The sequence below is a fragment of the Panthera leo genome, chromosome E3, assembly GCF_018350215.1.
Source record: "Panthera leo isolate Ple1 chromosome E3, P.leo_Ple1_pat1.1, whole genome shotgun sequence".
Classification (NCBI taxonomy): Eukaryota; Metazoa; Chordata; class Mammalia; order Carnivora; family Felidae; genus Panthera; species Panthera leo.
The window spans coordinates 3,649,070-3,670,551 of NC_056694.1; the positions used below are offsets into that span (position 1 = coordinate 3,649,070).

At 60.4% G+C, this 21,482-nt stretch overlaps 1 protein-coding gene across 1 annotated transcript in view; it reads left to right on the forward strand.

Moving 5' to 3' along the window:
• Positions 1–21,482, forward strand: part of FOXK1 (forkhead box K1) — a 64,194-nt gene that overhangs the window by 41,006 nt on the left and 1,706 nt on the right. Inside the window, exons 2-7 of the mRNA XM_042922754.1 lie at positions 6,921–7,106; positions 16,985–17,141; positions 17,697–17,843; positions 18,499–18,692; positions 20,633–20,799; positions 20,887–21,171. Coding sequence (XP_042778688.1) covers positions 6,921–7,106; positions 16,985–17,141; positions 17,697–17,843; positions 18,499–18,692; positions 20,633–20,799; positions 20,887–21,171 — 1,136 coding nt within the window. The remainder of the gene's footprint in view (positions 1–6,920; positions 7,107–16,984; positions 17,142–17,696; positions 17,844–18,498; positions 18,693–20,632; positions 20,800–20,886; positions 21,172–21,482) is intronic.

Below are 21,482 nucleotides of genomic sequence, written 5' to 3' on the forward strand. Positions count from 1 at the left end.
TTTTTTAATTTTTTTTTTATTTTTGGGACAGAGAGAGACAGAGCATGAACGGGGGAGGGGCAGAGAGAGAGGGAGACACAGAATCGGAAACAGGCTCCAGGCTCCGAGCCATCAGCCCAGAGCCTGACGCGGGGCTCGAACTCACGGACCGCGAGATCGTGACCTGGCTGAAGTCGGACGCTTAACCGACTGCGCCACCCAGGCGCCCCAAAAATTACTTTTTAAAAGAGTGAATAAATAAGCTAGTTTAAAATTCAACTTACATTGGGGCACCTGGGTGGCTCAGTCAGTTAAGCATCCGACCTCAGCTCCGGTCATGATCTCTGGGCTCTTGGGTTTGAGCCCTGTGTTAGGCTCAGTATTGACAGGTCAGAGCCGGAGACTGCTTCAGATTCTCTCTCTCTCTCTCTCTCTCTCTTCTCTCTTTCTCTCTTTCTCTCTTTCTCTCTTTCTCTCTTTCTCTCTTTCTCTCTCTCTCTGCCCTTCCCCTGCTTGTGCACTCTCTCTCTCTCTCTCTCTCTCTCTCTGCCCTTCCCCTGCTTGTGCTCTGTCCCTCCCTTCCTCCCTCCCTCTCTCTCTCTCTCTCTCTGCCCTTCCCCTGCTTGTGCACTCTCTCTCTCTCTCTCTCTCTCTCTGCCCTTCCCCTGCTTGTGCTCTGTCCCTCCCTTCCTCCCTCCCTCTCTCTCTCTCTCTCTGCCCTTCCCCTGCTTGTGCACTCTCTCTCTCTCTCTCTCTCTCTCTCTCTGCCCTTCCCCTGCTTGTGCTCTGTCCCTCCCTTCCTCCCTCCCTCTCTCTCTCTCTCTGCCCTTCCCCTGCTTGTGCACTCTCTCTCTCTCTCTCTCTCTCTGCCCTTCCCCTGCTTGTGCTCTGTCCCTCCCTTCTTCCCTCCCTCTCTCTCTCTGTCTCTGCCCTTCCCCTGCTTGTGCACTCTCTCTCTCTCTCTCTCTCTCTCTGCCCTTCCCCTGCTTGTGCTCTGTCCCTCCCTTCCTCCCTCCCTCTCTCTCTCTCTCTCTGCCCTTCCCCTGCTTGTGCACTCTCTCTCTCTCTCTCTCTCTCTCTCTCTCTCTCTGCCCTTCCCCTGCTTGTGCTCTGTCCCTCCCTTCCTCCCTCCCTCTCTCTCTCTCTCTCTGCCCTTCCCCTGCTTGTGCTCTCTCTCTCTCTGAAAACTAAACATTGAAAACAAACCCAGGGTGAAGCTGGTTATTTTTTGCACGTAACAGTCTTAATCTAAGCTGACACAGCAGCTGCAAGCTCTTTTCTGTTATGTTGTCCTGTTACCCGATGTCCATTTATTGTATGGCCCATTACGGCTGCTGCAGCTCCTGCCATTACACTGGCCGTGTGGCCAAGGGGAAAGGAAGAAGTGGCGACACTATTCCTCCTCAGGGCGTAAGTCTTCACATCCCACTGACCAGCACAGTCCCTTGGTTGCAGGAGAGGCAGAGAAGTGTGCACAGCTGTCCAGCTAGTTCACCGTAAGAGCAAGAGAGGACGTGTGTCCAGGGGACTGGCTGTCGCTGTCAGAGTCCGCCTTTTGACCACCCACATGCTTATGTCCCTTCTTCCAACATAAAAACACTCATCCCCACCGTTACAGGAGTCAGCCCCAAGCCCCCCTCGGTGACTGCAGCCCGTAAAATCCAGGATCTCTGGTGACAAGCGCGCCCCTCTGTCAGGGCGCTCCAGGTGATCCCAGCTCTTATTTGGGAAAAAGAAGAGCAGGAAACCCACCCACCGGTCACGGACATTCTCCAAGCCTGTGCCCCACAGGGCCCAACCCTCCATCTGCATTCTGGAAGGATCTCTGCCCACCAGCCTCCCTGGCCCCGTCTGCAGCGGGCCCGGGAGCTGATGCACTTCCTAGTGGCCCGTCCCACCTGATGCAGGGCGGGGTGGGAAGGTCGCACCTCGCGGGCCGGGTTTGTGGCTTGTTGGGCTGCAGTTTCCGCAGAAGCCCGGTAGGCGCCCCGGCTGCTTGCTCGGGTCCTGTCCGCGTCCAGGGACCACGGCAGGGGGCCTCCGGTGCCAGGTTTCATCCTGGAAAACGGGTCTTTCAGTTACTGGTATCAGGCGTGGGCCTGTCTGCTCCATCCCGGGGGCCCCGAAGCTCGAGGCTCAGCAGCCTGGTTCCCCATTCTCTAGCCCGGTGAGAAAGCCTGGGCCCTTCCCAGTGCTGCAGCCCGTACGTTGGGCGTCCCCGCGGACACCGACGCTGCACGTCCCCACGTGTCCGGTCACGGTGGCGGGCTCCGTCGCACGGGGCCCGCTGTCCGCTGCCGCGGGGGAAGGTGCACAGCCTCCAGCTTCTGACGTTCGTGTCCTCACTTCCTGCTGGTGAAACAGCGCCTGTGTTTGGAATCAAACTTGGGGACGTCCCCAGCTGCCTTGCAGCAAGCTCTGGGTTCTGTGATGGCCGGGAAGCAAGGTGCGGTTCGGAGGCCACGGTCTGTGTTGTGGGACCAGGAGCCTTCCTCCCCGTAGCTTCCTGAAAGGGCTTCTCTGAGGAGTGGGTCTTGTCCACATGTGAACCTCCCGGCCTGAGCCACCAGTTGTCTTTGTCTTTTCGGGAGGTGACTTCCCGTCTCATCCAGCCTTCCTTCCCAAGATTTATTTTCCGTGTACGTCTGGTTGTCCAGGGGGTGCCTTTTGGGGCCCTCAGCCCTTGGGCAGCTGGGAGACACAGGTGGTCTGCCTTCCCCTCTGCTCCTGAGTTATCTGCTTCCTCTGGGCCCCCCGGTTGTCTGGTCCCTGGCTTCCTGTTGCAGATGCTTCCCAGATGTCTGTCCCTCCCTGTCCACGTTTAAGAGCGAGGTGCTCACGCTGACCGCTGACCGCTGCCGCGAGTGCCGGGGTGGTCGGCTGGCAGGTTCCTTGTCCGATGGGCTTCACGAGGGCCACAGACGCCGGGTCTGCCCCCTGTGCCATCCGCTGGGGGGTGTGAGAAAGGTTGGGGGAGCCCTGGTTGGCCTGCAGAATTTCAGTCATTCGTTTGCAGCGTGGGATGTCCTTGCCTGCTCGTTGTGAGATGCCCAGGAGTGTTTCTGTGGGTCACCCTCTCTGCGGGGACACGGTGGGGCGAGAGGCGGGCCCCGGGGAGTGGGGGCAGTAACAGCTCTGGAGATGAAATCTCTATTGCCTTTAAAAAAATTAAAAAAAAAAACAAACCCTTTTCTGGAAGCTTTCACCTGTACTTCCTTCTCTTTCTGATTATTTCTTGGGTCTAAGATGAAGACCATGGTACTTATATTTGTATCAGTAAAGGATTAAATGAGCCACTTTCATCTGCAACAATTTCCTGGCTGTTAGGGCAGGCAGTGGGATTCCCACGTAAGGCCCAGGCGGAAGTGAGGGTAAGCAGCACCCCGGCCCCCCAAATCACTTAGGCTCATTCGAGCTTGAGCAGCAGCAGAGCCAGACTTCCGTGCTGTGATCTTTGACCTGATGCTGAATAGGGCCGCTTCCGGGGAACCAAGGCATCACCCAGGAGCCTTTGGCGCCCAGATGGCCCCAGGACCTTTGCGAGCCTGGGGCAGACCCCAAGCATGAGGGCTCAAGGGCAAGAACATTTTTTCAGAAGAGCTCAAATGAGCTACAATTCACATAGCACGCAACTAACCCACTTAAATTGTCCAGTTCAGTGGTTTTTAGTCTGGTGGGCAGCTCCTGCCATAATCAATTTTAGAAGGTTTATACCACCCCTGCAAGCCGGCTCCCCCGCCCCACCCCTCCCCCCAGCCCTAGGCCGCCACCCACCCGCTTTGTCTCTGTCCATCAGGACAAGGATGCTATGGGGAGATCTGAGGGGCTGGCCCTCCCAGGTAGGCGCTTCCCTGGCAGAGCTGTGCTGCAGGCCGGGGCGGTGATTTCTAGTGAGTTCTAGACACACAGGCTTACCTGCGGTCGGGGTCCCGGGCACTGAAGGCAGGTGTGCAGCGTATGGTTGGGGTGAGATCGAAAGGGAAACAGCTCCAAGAGAATAGCTTTAATTACAAAACATGCTCATTAAAACTCCAACTAGGGCCCTAACCCAGAATGAAAGTTTTGTAGGGAGAGAAGTAATTGGCGAACCCGGGAGCACCCTGGGGAGATGTCTGTTTAAAATTACGTAGCTTCCTGGTGTTTCTCCCAGGTAGGAGACAGTCTGCCTCGGGATAATTTTTGGAAGAGCGAGTCAGGAGCTGCTTTTGAAATAGCTGTTACAGCAAATAATATGAAAATGTTTATTGTTAAACCCTAATTGGAAATGACTCTTCCGGTAGGAAATTGCCCTGTTTGAATCAGTTCTGGATGGTGTTCGATTTCGCTACGAATTTGCTGACCGAAATCCCTGACCCACGAAATGTTGTGTTTTGTTTTACTGAGAAGTCCACCCGTGCGCGTGTTGTTATCTGGAACCTTTGGTTTTTGAGCTGGAAAGTGCCTAAGAGATCATCTCTTCTGTTCGAAGCGTCTGCTTTTGTAGGCCAAGAACACCGAACCCCGTAGAGGTTAGGGCACTGAGCTCCCTGGAGGTGAGGTGGGGCCCTAAATCACCCTCTTCCTTCGCCTTGGCCCCCTGTGTGTCAGCACCGGACCCGGAAGTGGTGCCCTCGCTGGGCGCCTCCATCACCTGCTGAGACTCGCCCTCTGGTCCCGCAGTGGTATAGCCCCGGGCCAGACCCTCCCGCCCGGAGCCTGGCTTTCCTGTTCCGGGTCCAGGGATCCCGCGCCCCCAGCTCTTGTGTTCCCCCGAAGCCCTGTTCCTGACATCGCCCTCTGCCTTGCGACCTCTGTCATGGGCCAAAGCCACATCCTCCCTCTGGCTGCCCGGGCGACTCTAGTACACTCTGATCTCGCTCTGACCTCCTGTTAGCGTGGGGGCTTTCGCGGCGCGGGGCACGGAACTCCATCCGCGCGCCCTGCTGGCGGGTGGCAGCCCCTCGCCGTGAGGATGTGCAGCTGCCGAAGGAAGGGACAGGAGAGGACGGAGAAGCTGTCTGTAAACGTTCCTCGTCATCGCTTCCGTTGCCAACCCTGCAGGACGGGGGTGTGCGCGTGTGGAGCCCTCGGCCACATTCCCGGTTCCGGCTCCTTCCTCCCCCCTCTGTTTCGGGGACGGCGGCCCACCCTCGGGCATGAGCTGGGACGGATGTGGGCTCTGTGCCCTCAGAAGCCGACAGGCCTCCAGGTCTGGAGACACCACGGGCCTCATCGTCATAGGAGAAGGTGTGACGTACCTTCCTGGCCAAAATACCCATGAAGGAAACGTCTGTTGGGTTGTGGGAGAGCTAAGGGACGTGGAAGCGACATCAAACGGTTCAGACCGTGGCTTTTGCAAGAAGAAGATTACCGAATATTTTGAAATGGCCGCGGGTGGCCTTAGGCAGAACCGCGGGGGCGATGTTGACGTGACGGGACAGACCGCCCCCACCCCCACCCTGACGTGCTGGCGTTTAGACCGCATCCCCCACAATCAGCCCGGGAGCGGGAAACCGCGTCAGAATCCCCTCGTTCTGGTTTTAGGTTCGGAAATACAGACCTGGCGCCTGTGGGTCAGAGTCTTGGGAGTCTGCGGCCCGGCTGCGGGGTCTCCCCCCTTTGCCGAGACGCCCAGCCCCTGCGCCCAGGTGTCTCTGGAAGAATGGGTCCCGGCCGGTCGGGCCGGTTTGCTGCCGGTCTCCCCCGTGAGGCGCAGGCAGCTTGGCCGTCAGAGCGGATGCCTGCCTGCGTCGCTGAGTCTTTCGCGAGAAGCCGTCCTCCCCGGTGCAAGGCCCAGGCGTACCTGTGGGCTCGCAGCGGGCCCGTTCGCGGCCTCGCGTGGTCTCAGGACCTGTTTTGACCTGTGCTTAAATCTCGCTTTTTAAAAACTACTTGACTGAGAGGAAAAGGGGGCGTCGGCCGCGTCCATGGCAGTTTGGAGGTGTATTTGCTGCGTAAACGCGGGTACCGAGCCGGAAGTACGGCAGGAGGGGGCCGGCAGCCGGCCGGCGGTGGCCCGGCACCGTTGCCCCCGGGGCGACCCTGACCCGCGCCCGAGCTGTGACTCGCTTGGCGCGACGGCAACGCCTCTCCGAGACTGTGGCGCGCGCGTCGGGGGTGGGAGCCCACGTGTGCCGCCTCCAGCCCCCCCGCCGCACCCCCCGCTTTTCCCGAAGAGCCTTTTCTAAGCACTTGCCACCGGCGAGACTGCCGCGGGGGTGTGTGGGCAGCCTGCCCTCCTTTGGCCCTTGGGTCTTCGCTTCTGTTTGTGACTTGTTGAGGGCCCGTCCGTCTAGAAGGCAGAGGGCGCGCTGGATGAGTGATGTCTGGATTTTAAAGGCAGACGTTTCTCGGAAGGAGGCCACCCTGGGTTCCTGTGACACGCGCGGGGGCACGCGGGGCTTGACTGGGATGCGCGAGGCTGGGTTTGCTTGCGCGCAGTCACCTGCCCGCAGGAGAACCGGGGCCCAAAGTCCGGCCCACGGTCCCGTTTCTCCGTGAGGCTCCCGCCAGCCTGGGGAGGGGGCCCTGCCACTTCTGTCACGCTTCGCAGCGTCTCGCAGCCGCAGCGTGGGCGTCTGTGTGTCAGCTCGCCGTGTGAACGGCGACCATGGCTTCTCAGTTTGCAGACGGGCGTTGTCTGCGAGCCAGTGAACCCCCCTCAGGTCCCCCTGCGGCCATCCCAGGGGACGGGAGGTGGCTCTGTGTGTCCGAAGCTCCGCTGGGGCCCCGTCGGGGTCTGTGTCTCTCTTCACACGTGCAGGGAAAGAAGAACCCGTATCCGCGTCAGCGAGTGTCCGTGACCGCGACAGAAAGAGGATTTCTGGTTCGCTCTGTGAACCCAGAGTGACGGACGGTGGGGGCTCCGTTACCTGGCGATCCAGAACCCTCCCCCCGCCCCCGACTCTCCGCCCTCCTCCGCATCTCGCCCGCGCTGACGTGTGCTCCCCCTTCCCTTGCAGGTGCACCCTTCGGTTCCCTAGCACGGCCATCAAGATCCAGTTCACGTCGCTGTACCGTCAGGAGGAGGCCCCGGCGTCTCCCCTCCGGCCCCTCTACCCGCAGATCTCCCCTCTGAAGATTCACATTCCGGAGCCGGATCTCCGCAGCCTGGTCAGCCCCGTCCCTTCCCCGACCGGCACCATCAGGTGAGCGGCCTGCCCTGGCCTGTCCGCGGGCCGCGAGCCCTGGCCACGCGGTCCCCGCCACAGGACCAGGGTCCCTGCGCCCTGACAGTCTGTCTGGGAAAGAGCACGGTGACGCGGGTCACCCAGGTCTCCTACAGCATCCTGTGTCTCTCTGGAAAGCGGGGCGTGGCTGGAAATTTTGAAACTATTTTAAGTGCGTCCGAGGGACCTGACTCCTTACAGAACCCGTCTGGAGAATTCTCTCGTCTGGTGAGGGAGGAGTCACTGCCTCTTGACTCACTCTTTCAGGCGGCAGCCGTGTGGACTCAGGGCTTGCGTGAAAACAGGCACGGGCGTGAGTTCTTTAAAGACTGAAAACGTTGCGAAGTCGCCTGTGCGTACCAGGATTGGAACTTTGTTTTTCTCGATTCTATTGGTGAGGTTTCAGGACTCTCGTCCGTGGCGCAGTGCACAGAGGACCCTCGGGGGGAGGCCGTGGGGGATCACGCACAGAGGGGCGGGGCGGGCTCTCGACTCCCTGTGCCACTCAGGTCCTGCCCTCTGCTGTGTCGTCACAAAGCCCAGTGAAAGACGTGTCTGAGGGTCACCGTTTAACACAGGTTGAATGGAGTACTTGGCTGCTTCATTAGGGACATTTTCAGCGAAACTCGCTTTCTTTTTCTTCTTCGCTGCGTGTGTGACCCCAGAGGTGCAGTGACCCCCGTGTCCTCGGTGCCGTGCCTCGGCTCCCGCACCGGTACCTTCCCCTGCGGCTGCCGCCTTGGTGACTGTGTCAGCCCTGGGAGAGGCAGGTTGTGGCTTCGTCTTGCTGCGAAGATGGTTTTGCTTTCACAGGCCTCCCGGCGGGGTCTCGGATCCTCAGGGGTGCCTCTGAGCCACACTTTGCAAACCGCCGCGGCACGGGCGGGCGCTCTGCCGTCCCGGCAGCCTTCCCTCGCCACGCAGCCACACTCTGGCGGGCCTGGGTTCTGGAGCCGTGTGCCACTCGGCCTTCGTGTAAGAATCATGCCCCACTTGCGCCTTCTGTCTTCCTGCTGGGACGTGTCGGTCGCGAGCTGGGAACCGTTTGCCCTGAGCTGGCGTCGAGCGCGTTGCCTGCAGGGCCAGCGAGCAGGTGTGTCTTTCTCTTACGGAGAGGATGGTAGGGGCAGTGTTGAACCTGGCCTGGCCTAGAACCCAAGGCTGGGACCTGAGTTCTGCTTCTGGCCGTGTACCCAGTCAGCGGGAGCAGCGGGGGGTGGGGTTGGGGGGGGTGGGGGGGGGTGGTCGTCGCTGAGGCCAGATCTGCAGGCTCGGGAGAACCACGTGTGTGTTGGGTCCTGTGTTCAGCGCCGTCCACACCTGCCCCGTCTCAGCCTCGTCCTGCAGCTCTACAAGGAGGCTGCCTCTTCTTCAGCTCCTTCCAGCTTTCTAGAATGGCCCTATGGCCCCGTTCTGAAACCCACCATTGGGCGCGTGATCTCGTTGTTCTTTCAGACAGCTCACTTGAGTTTAACCTAGAACGTGGGTTTTTTTCTTTAAAGTTGTTTTATTTTTGGGAGAGAGAGAGTGTGTATGAGCAGGGGAGGGCCAGAGGGAGAGAGGGAGAAAGAGAGAAAGTGAGACAGCCAACGGGGGAGGACAGAGGATCCAAAGCGGGCTCTGCGCTGACAGCAGCGAGCCCGAGGTGAGGCTTGAACTTTCGGACCGTGAGGTCATGACCTGATCCGAAGTCGGACACTTAACTGACTGAGCCCCCCGGGCGCCCCTAGAACGTGAGTTTTATGCTCCCACTACGAAAACGTTCCTACGCCGACTCGTATGTGTGTAGTTCATACCGAGATTTGAAAAGGTTACGGGCCGTGAAGTGACGTGGCCGCTTTGGGAAACAGACTGGCTCCGCCTCACAATGTACCACGTGACCTGGCGACTCGGAGCGTGAGGTCCGGGCAGACACTGCACACGAGGGCTCGGGGCACCGTGAGTCATAATAGCCCCAACGGGAAGACGACGCGGCCGTCTGTCAGCTACGGGGTGGACGAGTACAACGAGGAGTGTCCTTACCGCGGAGCGTTACCTGGCCGCAAACGAGGAGCGAGGGACCGATAAGCTGGTATGACGCGGGTGGCCCGTGAAAACAGGCAGATGCAACCTTGGCAGGAGACGTCCAGAACGGACGGATCTGGAGAACACGGGGGGCTGCCGGGGGCCTGCCACCCGTCCCGGGGGTCCTTTCTGGGGTGACAGAAGTGCTCTGGAATCGGAGAGCGGTGAGGATTGCGCGGCGTGGGAACACGCCCCGAACCACTGAATTGTACGCTCCGGACGGGCGAATTACGTCTCCCTGACGCTGATGCAGGGACGTAACACGGCTGACACCTCCACCCAGCTGCCCCCGACGCAGCGGTGGGCACGGCGGCCGAGGCTGTCTCGCGCCCACGCTGCTGGCAGCCGAGGGCTGGTCCCGCCGTGGGGTGGGGCCGCGGAGGGCCTTGGGCGCGGGGTTGTTGATAATCGGTTCACAAGCCAGCCAAATGGATGCTTTTGAAGGAAGAAAAATGTGCTGGTTTGTACCTGGAGGGCTTCAGAAAATAGATGTCTTTCCCAGTCGTGTTCCACATGAACGCAGTAGCCCCCCGGGGAAGCTATTCAAGCCCGCGCGCTGACTTTGCTTCTGTGTCAGAAGGGAGGTGGTCCCTCCCGGAGCAGTGGAGCGGTTAAGACAGGCTCCTGAGGGTCCTGGGCTGGGCCCCGGTGGCTGTGTCCCCACCCCCAGGAGAGACTGCTTCTCTTTTTCATCTGGCAGGATATTTGGGGGAGAAAGTAGTCACTTTGGGACTGGCCCTCTCCGTTTTTGGCCTTTAAAGTATCACAGAAAGGATTTCTGTTTACATTCATTTATCTCAGCGCCGCGGAATCCAATCGAGTGTTTAGAAACCTCGGGGCCCTTGTGGTTTTGCTAGCCAAGATCCTGTTCAACTTTGGCCAGTGCCGGGGTGGAGCCTCATGTTTACAAACACCAGCCACCCTTCCCCTCCTCCCTGGGATGCCCCCTCCCTGCAGCTGCGGGGGGGGGTGGGGGGGTGGCGGGTAGGGGACGAGGCTGCGGCTGTCAGCCTGGGGCCCTGAGTGAGCAGCCGTCACAGCCCCCGTCCCTCCTGACAGCACAGCAGGAGGAGAGGTTCCTCTTCTCCTAGTTTGGTGTGCCTGTGTCCCCGCTCGCGCCATTGGCCTGTGTGCCTGGATCCCCGCCCGCCCCGGGCCGCCTGGGGGCCTCTGTTTGGGTTGCTTCCCCCCCTGGACCTGGTTTCTCCAGCACCCTGCCCAGCCAGAGCCCCTGTCTCCTCCAAGGTTTTCCAAGTGGAGTGGTGAGAGGCAGTCCCTGTAGGAAGATTCTCGATTCTTGCTAATAAACAGCCCTGCCCCGCCCTCTGGACCCCGCCTGCCTTCCTTTCTGTTTGGCCTTTTTCTGCTTCCCTCCCCACCCCCCTGCTGGCTAGGGGGTGTGGTGCGCCTGTGGTTGGGTTTTTGCTTTGTTTTTGGGCGTTTGTTTGTGTTGTGTGGGGTGGTTTTTGTGTGTGTGTGTGTGTGTGTGTTTTTTTTTTGTGCTGATGTACTCCACCCAGAAAATGAATGAAGCTCTTTGAAATAAATTCTGCTGTCTTCAGCAACATTTTATTGACTTTTTTTTCTGCTTTGCAAAGAAGTGGTGTTTTCAGGAGAAATTGGTTAATCATTTTCTGGGTTTTACAAAGCGAGAGACCAGTATAAAAAAGGCTCTCAGAGTTGAGTTTTGGGGAACGTGCCGACCAGAAGCCAGAGAAAAGGCAGCGCAGGAGGAGAGGGGCTAGTCTTCGCCGAGAGCCAGCCTCAGGAGCTGTCCCTTTTAAGAAGGCGCTTCTTGAACTTTTGCAAGGTCGAGACGGAAACCAGAGCAGTTTGTTTTGTGGAGTCTGGCGGAGTCTAAGCTGCTGGTTTCAGAACGAAACCACCTTTAACCGTGGTCTTCGATCGCCAGTCCACCTCGTCACTGGATAGAGCTCGGCCGCTCTCCGTCCCCGGGAGAAAGGCAGACTCGGGCCCTTCCTTGGGGTGACGTTTCCTGCGTCAGGGTCACGGTCAGTCACGGCTTGCCGCCACAGCCTTTGCACGTGCTCCGGCACGACCTGCGGGTGAGTGTGGCTCTCCACTCAGGCCAGCAGGGATCCTGGCCCGCCGGTCGGGGAGCCCTGTCCCCTGTGGCCCATCTGGAGGCCACTTGACCTCCGAGCACCTGTACCTGTGGACCTCACACCCCCACCTTTCCCTGTCTGAAAACTCCAGGGAGATAAAACTGGTTCATCCACACAGAAAGGTGGGCCCTCCCCATACTTTATGTTTTCCCTTCGGCCGAAATCGGGGCCAGGGTGTGTTCGGGCTCCAACATGTCGAGAGAAAGTTCTTGTCTTTCCCAGGGTGGCCGTTTCCCGGTTCTCAGGGGGGGCCCTTTGAAGGTTCACGCTTAATCCCGGCCCCAGCCGGCCGTGTGCATAAAGGCTGGCTGTGTGCATAAGGGCCGTGTGCATAGGCGGCCTGCTGTGCTGCTGCTCCCGCGGGCACGTGACCTGGGGACAGGGCCCTGCCCAGGCCTCGCACGCTGGGAAGCAGGAAGCGGGAAGGAGCCGGAGGCCTGCAGCTGAGGGGGACGTGGGGGTGGCCTCCCCGCAAGGTCCGCTCGAGCCGGGCCGCCCCTGGGACGTGCACACCTGGTTAAGTCCCGGCCGAGGAGCAACTCGGGCCGGTTCGCGGACTGGGCACCGGGGCAAAACGCGCTGCAGAAACCAGGCGGGCCCTTGAAGTCGCTTCCCAGGACTTCACAGCGTTGCGTTTACCTGAATCGATAAGACAGGTCTCAGAAGCTGGCCTCTGGATTTTCTTCGCCGGTTCTTTCACGTCTTGCAGGTGACAGCAGTGCCGTTAAGCGTCACGCGGAGCTCAGACATCTCTGGGAGCGCAGCTTCCCCGCACCGGCGTTCCCGGGACGGGGGCGCGGCGTGCACCCGCTCCAGACGTTCTCATGGGGGCTGCTGGCAGTCGGTCCCCCCCACGAAGGCCCCGTGCGGCCCAGTGTCCTCCGCACGACCCTTTCCCCTCTCGCGCCAGGTCTTGGGAGCCTTTCCGCGTCGCCACACCGCAGGGGCCGCACGAGTGTTTTGTGAGTTCCCTCCCGGGCGACATCCGAGCCCTTTCTGGTGTCCTCCTCTCAGGGGCCATGCCCGGTGGTCTCGCTTTCCGAGTCAGCTGCGCATCTTACGCTGAGGCAGTGAATTTCTCAGATTTGGTTATTTTGTTTAAGGTATGCTGTTTGGGGTGCCTGGGGGGCTCAGTTGGTTGAGCATCGGCCTTTTTTTTTTAACGTTTATTCATTTCTGAGAGGGTGGGGGAGGGTGGGGCAGAGGGATGGAACCCCAAGCAGGCTCCACACTGTCGGCACGGAGTCTGATGCAGGACTCGAACTCGTGAACGGGAGCCGAAGTCGGACGCTTCTCTGACTGAGTCGTCCAGCGCCCCGGTTGAGCGTCTGACTCTTGATTTCAGCTCAGGTCATGAGCCCAGGGTCGTGAGATCGAGCCCCACGTCAGGCTCCGTGCTGAGCGTGGAACCTGCCTAGTAAGATTCCCTCTCTGCCTCTCTCTCTGCTCCTCTCCTGCTTGAGTGCACACCATCTCTCTCTCTAAAAAAAAAAAAAAGTGAAATAAAATAGGCTCTTTAAGAGTCACGAGCCACAAGAACAGTAATGAAAACAGGAACTGTTACCGACGCTCACGCCAGGCGTGCTGAGGGTTGGACGCGCGTCTGCCCTTCGTGTCCACCGTGACGCTGGGAGACCCAGGCGCTGCCGTCCCCGCTCACAGATCAGAAACCGAGGCCCAGCAGACTGTACGGCGGGCGAGCATGGTGTTTGGCTGGTGCCCGCAGGGATGGTGCCGGCACTAACTGATTTCCCTTAAGCTTTCAAAAAGCTGGTTTTTATCCGGGGAGGACGTGAGGTGGCAGACGAACTGAAGCGTTCCGCACGTGGTGACAGGAGCACTGGCCTGGCCTGGCCCACTGCGGTGGCACCGTCGTGGCCGTCCTGCCCCCACCCCGAGCGCCCTGCCGGTTTGCTTACCTCTGCGCGGTCCGCGACGCGGCTCTCTTGGCTTCTCGGGTTTCGGCGTGTGCCGCGTTGACCTCCTAGCTGGAAATAGGGGTTCTGTCGTGCCTGCCCGCCCCGTGCTCCCGAGAGGATGGCACCAGGGCTGTGGGTGCAGTGGGCAGCGGTGCTTTCTGAGTGGGCCGGTGGCAGCCCCAGCCCCCACCGTGCCCTGTCTGGGCGTTGGCGGTTCTGCCGGGAGTTTGTGTCTGGTGCTGTCTCCACGTCCCTGTGCCCAGCACGGCCACCCTCTGCCCCGCGCGGCCCTCACACCTGCCGGGTTCTTCCTCAGGAGCCCGGGCTCCCTCCGCCTGGACCCAGCCTGGGGCACCTCTGACCTTGACTCCCTGTGCCCAGCAGGTCTCCCCAACCTGCTCCTTGCTTTTAGTGGAGAACGTCCCCCGGTTGCTTCCTGGGAAGGGGTACAGGACAAGTAAATGTAGGAAATCATCGTTTTTCTTGGTTGCACTATGTGGAGAATTCTCAGTGGGACACATTCTTCCCTCGGAATTTAAAGTCATTTCTGGCTTTGAGTGTCGCTGTTAACGAGTCCGGTGCCCCTCTGGATGCTGACCCTTTTGGACCTGCCGTTTGCCCTCTGAGCTCAAGACTCCGTGGGTCCGTGACGACCTTACTGTTGCCGGGGGGCCTCCGCTTGTGTCCTTACCCCCTCTCCCGCCTCTCCCGCCAGCTTCCTGGAAGGCTCTCCCCTCCCATCCTTTATTGAACTTCCTTTTATCCTCTTTTTAAGATTTTAAGAGCGTTTCCTTGCCCCTCAAAAGTGCCTTAGCAGCCTTCCCACCGCTCATAAATGCGGTCTGTGCCTTTCTGGGGATGAGGTCAAGGCCACACTCCACATCCTTCCATGTGCGGACTTCCTGGGCTGGCCTCCTGTCCGATTGGTCTTTCTCAGCTTGAATTCTTATCGCCACAGTAAGATGCACTTTCCCATCAGGCTGTTCCTTCTTTTCCAGTATTTGTAAACATAGGACGCAGTGTCATCGGCAGCTGTGACCTGCGTGGTCACAGAGGTCGACGTTCCAGGCCTGGGCTGTCAGAGCCAGTCTGGGTTTGCCCTGGCGAGACAGTGGCCCCAGTCCAGGGTGGCCGCCACTCAGCACCTTAAGTCTCTCTCGCCTGAAACAAAAATGTGACTCAGGAGCACTTTTCCCATAAGAGGGGGGTCGGTGAGCAGTGGACTGAAATGCACGTTCAGCTTCGTTTCCACCTTTAATCTCGGGTCGGGAACAACAGACACTTGTTTTACGTGACGCCTGGTAGGTCACGGCTGCTGGGACTCAGCTGCTGCTCTCCGGTGCTCAAATTCAGATGTCCCGTGTTCCTGGGCAGTTGGGGACACCCCCCCCCCCCACCAAGGGAGTAGTTCTTTGCTGAAGTCTGGCATCCGAGGAGGGCCCCACCGTGTCCTCTCTGTCCCGTCCCCTCTAGAGATACACAAGTGCGTTTATACTTTAAGAACTTTTTCCAGGGCCCCTGGCTGTCTCAGTCGTAGAGCACGCGACTCTTGATCTGGGGGTCATGAGTTCAAGTCCCATGTTGGGCCTGGAGCCTACTTAAAAAAGAAGAAGAAGAAGAAGGAGAATGCTTTCCAGATTTTGCTAGTAGTCAGGGAGATTTTCAGTGGGGTCGGCTCCAGCTCTGGTATGGAACTCTGAATGTCTGGGTGGGTTTCCCCAGGGCGGGAGCCTGGCTTTAAGCCCAGGCCCCCAGGCCCCCACCCCACACCTGCTCCTCTGAGGCCTGTCCTTGAACTGAACTTTGCTCTGCCTGAGGCCTCCCTAAGCTCACGTGGCCTCTCTCTGTCGTCCTTCCCTTCAGATGGCGGTGTGAGATCAGGGCGGCCGGGTACCAGGCACAGCCCTCTCGGCCGAGGCGGCCTGCGGGGACAGCTGATTGGGGCTCACGGAGAAGAGCTAGCTGCTCTGAGGCCGCAGGGCTGTGCGCACAAACACACGTCCACCTGGGACGGGCCTGCTGGGCAGCTCTGGGCCCAAACCTGCCCCTCTGCGTGCCCCCAGGAGCGCTGGCCAGCACGAGCCGCCGGGCGCCGTAGAAAGTGCTATGGGGCCGCCCCCACTTCTCCTTTTCATGGGCCTGCTTTTGCTACCCTATACGTCACTTCCATTTGCAATCTCTCTTTGGTGAATGACAGACAGCCTTTTCTCTGAGTTCAGTGAGTTCAGTGCAAGTTTTCTATAGTCTTTTACAAAACGGTGACTTGGGACGGGCGGCGGGAGCCCGTGAGCCTAAGCCCACGGGCCGCCGTGTGTCCTCTCCACTGTGAGGGCGGCACGCGGTTATGGGTCCACCAGCCACCCGGCCGGGTGTGAATCCGTGTCCGGGAGGTATGTTTCCGGGTCTCGTCCCTCGTGCTCTGGAGGAAGGTTCACCGTTTGGCTTTATTTGCGTTCAGGTCCAGACGGGGCGTGGAGCGTGTCTGGGAATGATGCGGGGTTGATGGGGCTGCCTTTGGCGGGTGCCTTCTGTGCTGCCGCACCGTTTGGCAGAGTGCAGGGCAGAACCTTCGGGAAAAGTCCTCACGTCAGGGTTGCGTGACCGCTGAACCACCGCCTGGTGCCACGTGCGGTGACTGTATTTGAGCAGCTGGGTTTCGAGTACGTGAACGTGGCACCAGTGACCTCCTTTGTCTTCCCCTCACGCCTCATGTTGTAAGTTTGGGGTTTGTGTATTTGGTTCCAAATTCAGTTAAGAAAAAGTTGCTTTTTTTTAATTGTTTCCTGCCTTTACCAAAGGGAGACAGACCCATAAGCCGGTGGTTGCCGTCCTGCGCCCGGGGGAGGAGGAAGGTTCTGGACACTGAGGGGCAGGACACTCAGGCAGGCAAATGGGGCAGAGCACATGGTGTGTGTTCAGAAAACTGGGGCCTTCTGGATGGTTCCTGCTGGGGTACTGGCTTTGCAGGAGCTCTCCTGAAGCCGGGGGCCCGTCCGTGGTCTGGTCAGGTCCCAGCAGGGGCACCTTTACCTGGGCTTGTCACCCACTCCCAGTGTCATTTGTTGCCTCTGAAAATTTTATGACAGAACTGGTTTTCAAAATGAGAATGTTGTTGTAGTTTGATAACCAAAGTCCACCTTGTTCACGAGACCAGAGCCCGCCGGTGAGCCGGGCCGGGCGGGCTCCAGCAAGGAAGCGGCCGGGGGCCCTGCAAGCCACTCGGGACCCGCCGGGAACGAGAGTGGCCTTGGGCCATAGGTGGTTCCACTCACAGCCAACGTGAGTGACAGAGGTCGAAGCCGTGGCCGTGGCTCCGGAGGAACTGGGGAGGGCCCGACCCAGAGGTGCTCACGCCCTCTCTGAACGCCACGGCTCCCCAGCCTTTGCCCACAGCGCCCTCGTGTGGGCCCGTGAGTGCCCGACAGCAGCCACGGGCAGGGTCAGCCCGGCTGTCTGCAGTGGGGACGGGAGCCACCCGGTGGCCGTCCCGGAAACCTGCCTATCAGGGCCCACAGCTGCCCACCGCAAGCAGAAACTGCTGCTACGCTTGCTGTGCGTGGACACGAACTGTCTCCAGTCACACTTGGTCCAGCCTTTATCAAAGGGGAGGTGCCGTGTCACATGACGTAGAGAAGAAGGGGGTCAGAGTTTCTGTCCCCCTGCGTCACCCAGGTAGGTCCTGAGATCCTGCACCGCCAGTCGTCCTTTTCGGGGTCAAGAACTTAGGACGTGTCATTTCTCTCCGCAGCGTTCCCAACTCCTGCCCGGCCAGTCCACGCGGAGCGGGGTCCTCCGGCTACCGCTTTGTTCAGAACGTGACCTCAGACCTGCAGCTGGCCGCAGAGTTTGCCGCGAAGGCCGCCTCAGAGCAGCAGGCGGACGCGTCCGGAGGGGACAGCCCTAAGGTCTCGGGACTCACGGCGCATGTGGCCGCGCGGCGGCCGGGCGTGGGGCACGGAGCGGGCGCGGAGGCGCCGGCGTGAAAGCGAGGCGCCCCCGGGGGGGACGGGGCGCTGCGGGAATAGCCCGCTTCCTGGCGGCACGTTTGGGCACCGCGGGAGCTGCTCTCTCCCGCCCTGCACCCCCTTACTGTTCGCCCTCGTCCCGTCTGCCCGTGACGGGATGGCTTCGGGGTGTTAACTTAATTAGTCTTTGAGGAAAAATGACAAGTTTTTCCTTACAGCTGTGTATCTTGGCTCCTTCCCGTCCGATACCTGTTTTGAAATCCTTTTGTAGAGGAAGTGAGAGACTTCTGCGTCTTCCCCGCGTGGGGCAGGCGCGGGGCACTGCTCGCTCGTCGGGGAAGCGGGTGGCGGTCGCTGGGACGGGGCTAGGCGGGCACGCCGTAGCCGTCGGTCCGTGTGGGAAGGGCGCCCTGCCGGAGGGGCCGTGGGCGGCCGGGGCGTGGACGCCCTTCTGGAGCCGCCCACGCGCTGACCACGTGCTGCCTGTCTCCTCAGGACGAGTCGAAGCCCCCGTACTCCTACGCTCAGCTGATCGTGCAGGCCATCTCGTCAGCGCAGGACAGGCAGCTAACACTAAGCGGCATCTACGCCCACATCACCAAGCATTACCCTTACTACCGGACGGCTGACAAAGGCTGGCAGGTGAGGCCTCGAGCCCGAGAAGCCGGGCTCTGGGTCCGCTGCCCCGGAACAAGGGCGCCCACGGGCGGGTCGTGTTCTGAAAGCCCGAAAGCGGTACAGGGGCGTCCTCGACGGTGACCTGTGGTCTGTCTCCAATGAGCCACAGCCCCTGGGAGTCAAAATAGTCTCCTGTCCCTCCAGCGGCCAGAGCAGGGAGGGGCGATACGTATGCCTTGTTACGTTTTCACGCTGACCGCCCCTCGTAGTCCCAGGCTACTTTGGAAATGGGCGCACACGTGGGCCCAGACGGCGGCCCGCGTGCACGGGGACCGTCAGACCTAACTCAGCTGTGTCTCTCACTTGTTTTGCCCACGGTCGCTGTTTCCCGCTGGCTACTTGGTTTAGTACAGGTTTCAGACTTGACATACTCCTGGCCTATGGCTTGTCTGTTTCACTTTTTCTGGAAAGAATGCTGTGCTCGATTTTGATAGAAAAAAAACTACCACCGTGCCTTTGCACTTGCCAGTAAAACACACTTACCTTGCCGGCCTGTGGAGCGCCCTCGCTGGCATCACCTCCGGGCCGTCCCATCATCTTTGGTCTCGTGTCTGTCGCGTTCAGATACGGAGTTTGTTTTGCCGCGTGCTAACTGGCGAATGTCTCTGCTTGTCCACAGAATTCAATCCGACACAACCTCTCTTTGAACCGCTACTTTATTAAAGTCCCTCGTTCCCAGGAGGAGCCCGGGAAGGGGTCTTTTTGGCGAATAGACCCCGCCTCAGAAGCGAAGCTCGTGGAACAGGCATTCCGGAAACGGAGGCAGAGGGGCGTCTCCTGCTTCCGCACGCCCTTCGGGCCGCTGTCATCCAGGTAAGCCTCTGGGCCACCCCTCGGTCAGGGGCCGGCTTCCACAGACGGCTCGTCACAGTAGCGTCTTGGGTACTTTAAACCTGTCACCTGTATTTCTCGAGCGAGACTGTCTGAGGACCGGTGAGGTCTGTAACAGCAGAGTAAGTGGACAGCTCGCTGCCCCTCTGACCTGTCAGCTCTCAGCAGCCAACGCTGTGACCGAAGTAGGAATTGGAACAAAGGCGATGTTCACGTTGGTGAGGTCGGAATTCGGGACGTTTGAACGGAGCTCAGATTTTCCGGATCCCACGTTGCTTGGTGGGAACATGGAGAGAAATTCTGTGAGAGTGACAAGGGTTAGTTTGTGGGGAGAGTACCACAGGCCCGGCCACGGAAACGTCAGCCGCCCTTATCCCACGCTTCCGCGGCCAGAGGCCACGGGGGCGGCCGGTCGCGTCCTCTCCTCCAGGCCTGTCCCGGCTTCCGGGGCTTGCTGGCCACGACCGGTGCCCCCCAGGCTTGTGGGAGCATCACCCCGACCTCCTCCTGCATCATCCCGCCCTGTTCTCCCCGGGCGCGTGCGTCTAGAGTGCCCCTTTGAGGGCTCCGGTCACTGAGCTGGGGACCATCCTAGTGACTTCATCCAACTCCGTCACTTTTGTAAAGAGTTGACTCCAAGCAAGGCCCCCTTCTGAGGCACTGGTGGCTTCTGGGGACACAGTTCAAACCCTAGCAGTGACCAGCACTACGTTTCACTTGTAGATGAGCCTGTCCGCCAGCTGGGGCAGTGGTTACGGGGCTGGCCTTTTGCGCCCAGCACTGCCCGGAAACCCCGATAAGGAGTGTCTGTGGGAGGGCGTGGGGCGGGCCTGCCCCAGGGTCACCCTGGGAGTTGGGGACGCCATCTCGTGACGTGGCACAGGGGAGTGGCAGGCGGGAAACCCTCAGGCCGGGAGGGCAGCCCAGCACGGCCTCCGCGTGAGCTGTGTGTTACGGAGAGGGGGGCCTCTCGTGGCTGCAGAGCCCGGGTGGCCGAGGAGGGAGGCAGTGGGTGTGTTTGTGCTGGGTGGGAGGCGGGCAGGAAGCAGGGTGCGCTTGGTGCAGGGTAAGGTCCTGCTAGAGAGGGCTGACGACCGTCGCAGCCTCGGGGACTGGGAGGGACCCAGGCCGACCACCAGTTGGAGCATGGGAATGAGCAGACGGGGTCCAGGCCTGGGTTGGAGTCAGACGAGCCAGCTGGCAGGTGGGAGAAGCAAGGAAGACTGGGGGCCCAGGGGGGCGGACAGGGTGCCAGGTCTGTGCCCGGGGAGACCAGGGTGCCATTCACGAGGGAGTTTATGGTGATAAATGAATGCAGAGTGAAGGCCGCCGTGTCCCCCAGCTGCACCCAGGCAGTCCCATCGTCCTGCCTCTGAGGGTTTGTGTTGACCCTGTGACTCAGCTCGCGGGACGTGAGTCCCCGTGCTGTGTAGCCGGTCCTGGGCCAGCCTCACTGGCAGGAGCCGGACGGGATCTCCGTTTTCGAACCAAGAGAACGGTGGCGGAGGCAGCGGCCTTTCCTGCGAGATGAATAGCCTGTAGGTGTGTCCTCTGTCCTGGTGGGGGCTTTGTGCCCATCCCAGCAGAGCTCGTGATTTTCACACGGAACACCGAGCCACTTTTGCGGAAGCCTGGCGGGTCCCTTTCAGGAAGTAAATGCTCTGGAGCGTGGCTTTTGCTGGGAAGCCACGAATAACGCGGCGTCCTCCCGTTCGCTGGGTTCAGGGCCCGGTTGCCTTTCCGTGTATCGGACAGCATCGTTGCTGGTGCTGGAAACTCTCCGCAAGAGCAGAAGAGCGTCAGGAAAAGCTGGCGCAGGTGACGTGTGAGACGCGGATGCGCCGGCGTTCACGTTCAGGTGCCGTCTTGGTTCCTCGCCCGCGTGCTTACCGCCGCGCTCCGTTCTCTCGTTGCTTCCGTAGGAGTGCTCCAGCCTCGCCCACCCACCCTGGGCTGATGTCCCCTCGCTCCAGCGGCCTGCAGACCCCAGAGTGCCTGTCTCGAGAGGGCTCGCCCGTGCCGCACGACCCTGACTTCGGGTCAAAGTTAGCTTCCGTTCCAGAGTATCGGTATTCCCAAAGCGCACCCGGTAAGAGCGGTTTGGGGCCTTTACGCGACGTGGCGGAAGCGGGCCTCGCGTGCGCAGGCTCAGCGGCCGTGCTCCTCCTCCGTGCAGGTTCTCCCGTCAGCGCCCAGCCGGTGATCATGACCGTGCCTCCCCGACCGTCCAGCCTGGTTGCCAAGCCCGTCGCCTACATGCCCGCGTCCATAGTGACGGCGCAGCAGCCCTCCGGCCACGCCATCCACGTCGTGCAGCAGGCTCCCCCTGTCACCATGCTCAGGGTGGTCACCACGTCCGCCAGCTCCGCCAACGGGTACATCCTCGCCGGCCAGGCCTCGGCAGGAGCCGCCCACGAAGCGGCGGGCACAGCCGTGCTGGACCTGGGAAGCGAGACAAGAGGTGAGGCAGTCGTGTGGTCCCTGGGCCGGGCTGGTGCCCGGAAGGTCGCCCGTCAGCCTGGGCTACGAGGCTGAAGGCCCACGTGCTGGGGACACGCTCTCCCTCCGGGGGCCGAGGGTTCTCAGGCTGCTCCTCCTTGTCTCCCTGCTGCGGGTTTCTTGGGGAGCGCGTCCTTGTAAATCCGTGCTGTTTACCCTCCTCGGCGGTCGTGCCTTCGGGTGTACGCGACCCCGAGGAAACGGTGCGGGGCTGTGGGGCTTGAGGCCATGGCCGGGGTGGGGGGGTGGGGGGAGCATTGCTCAGGGGCCCCC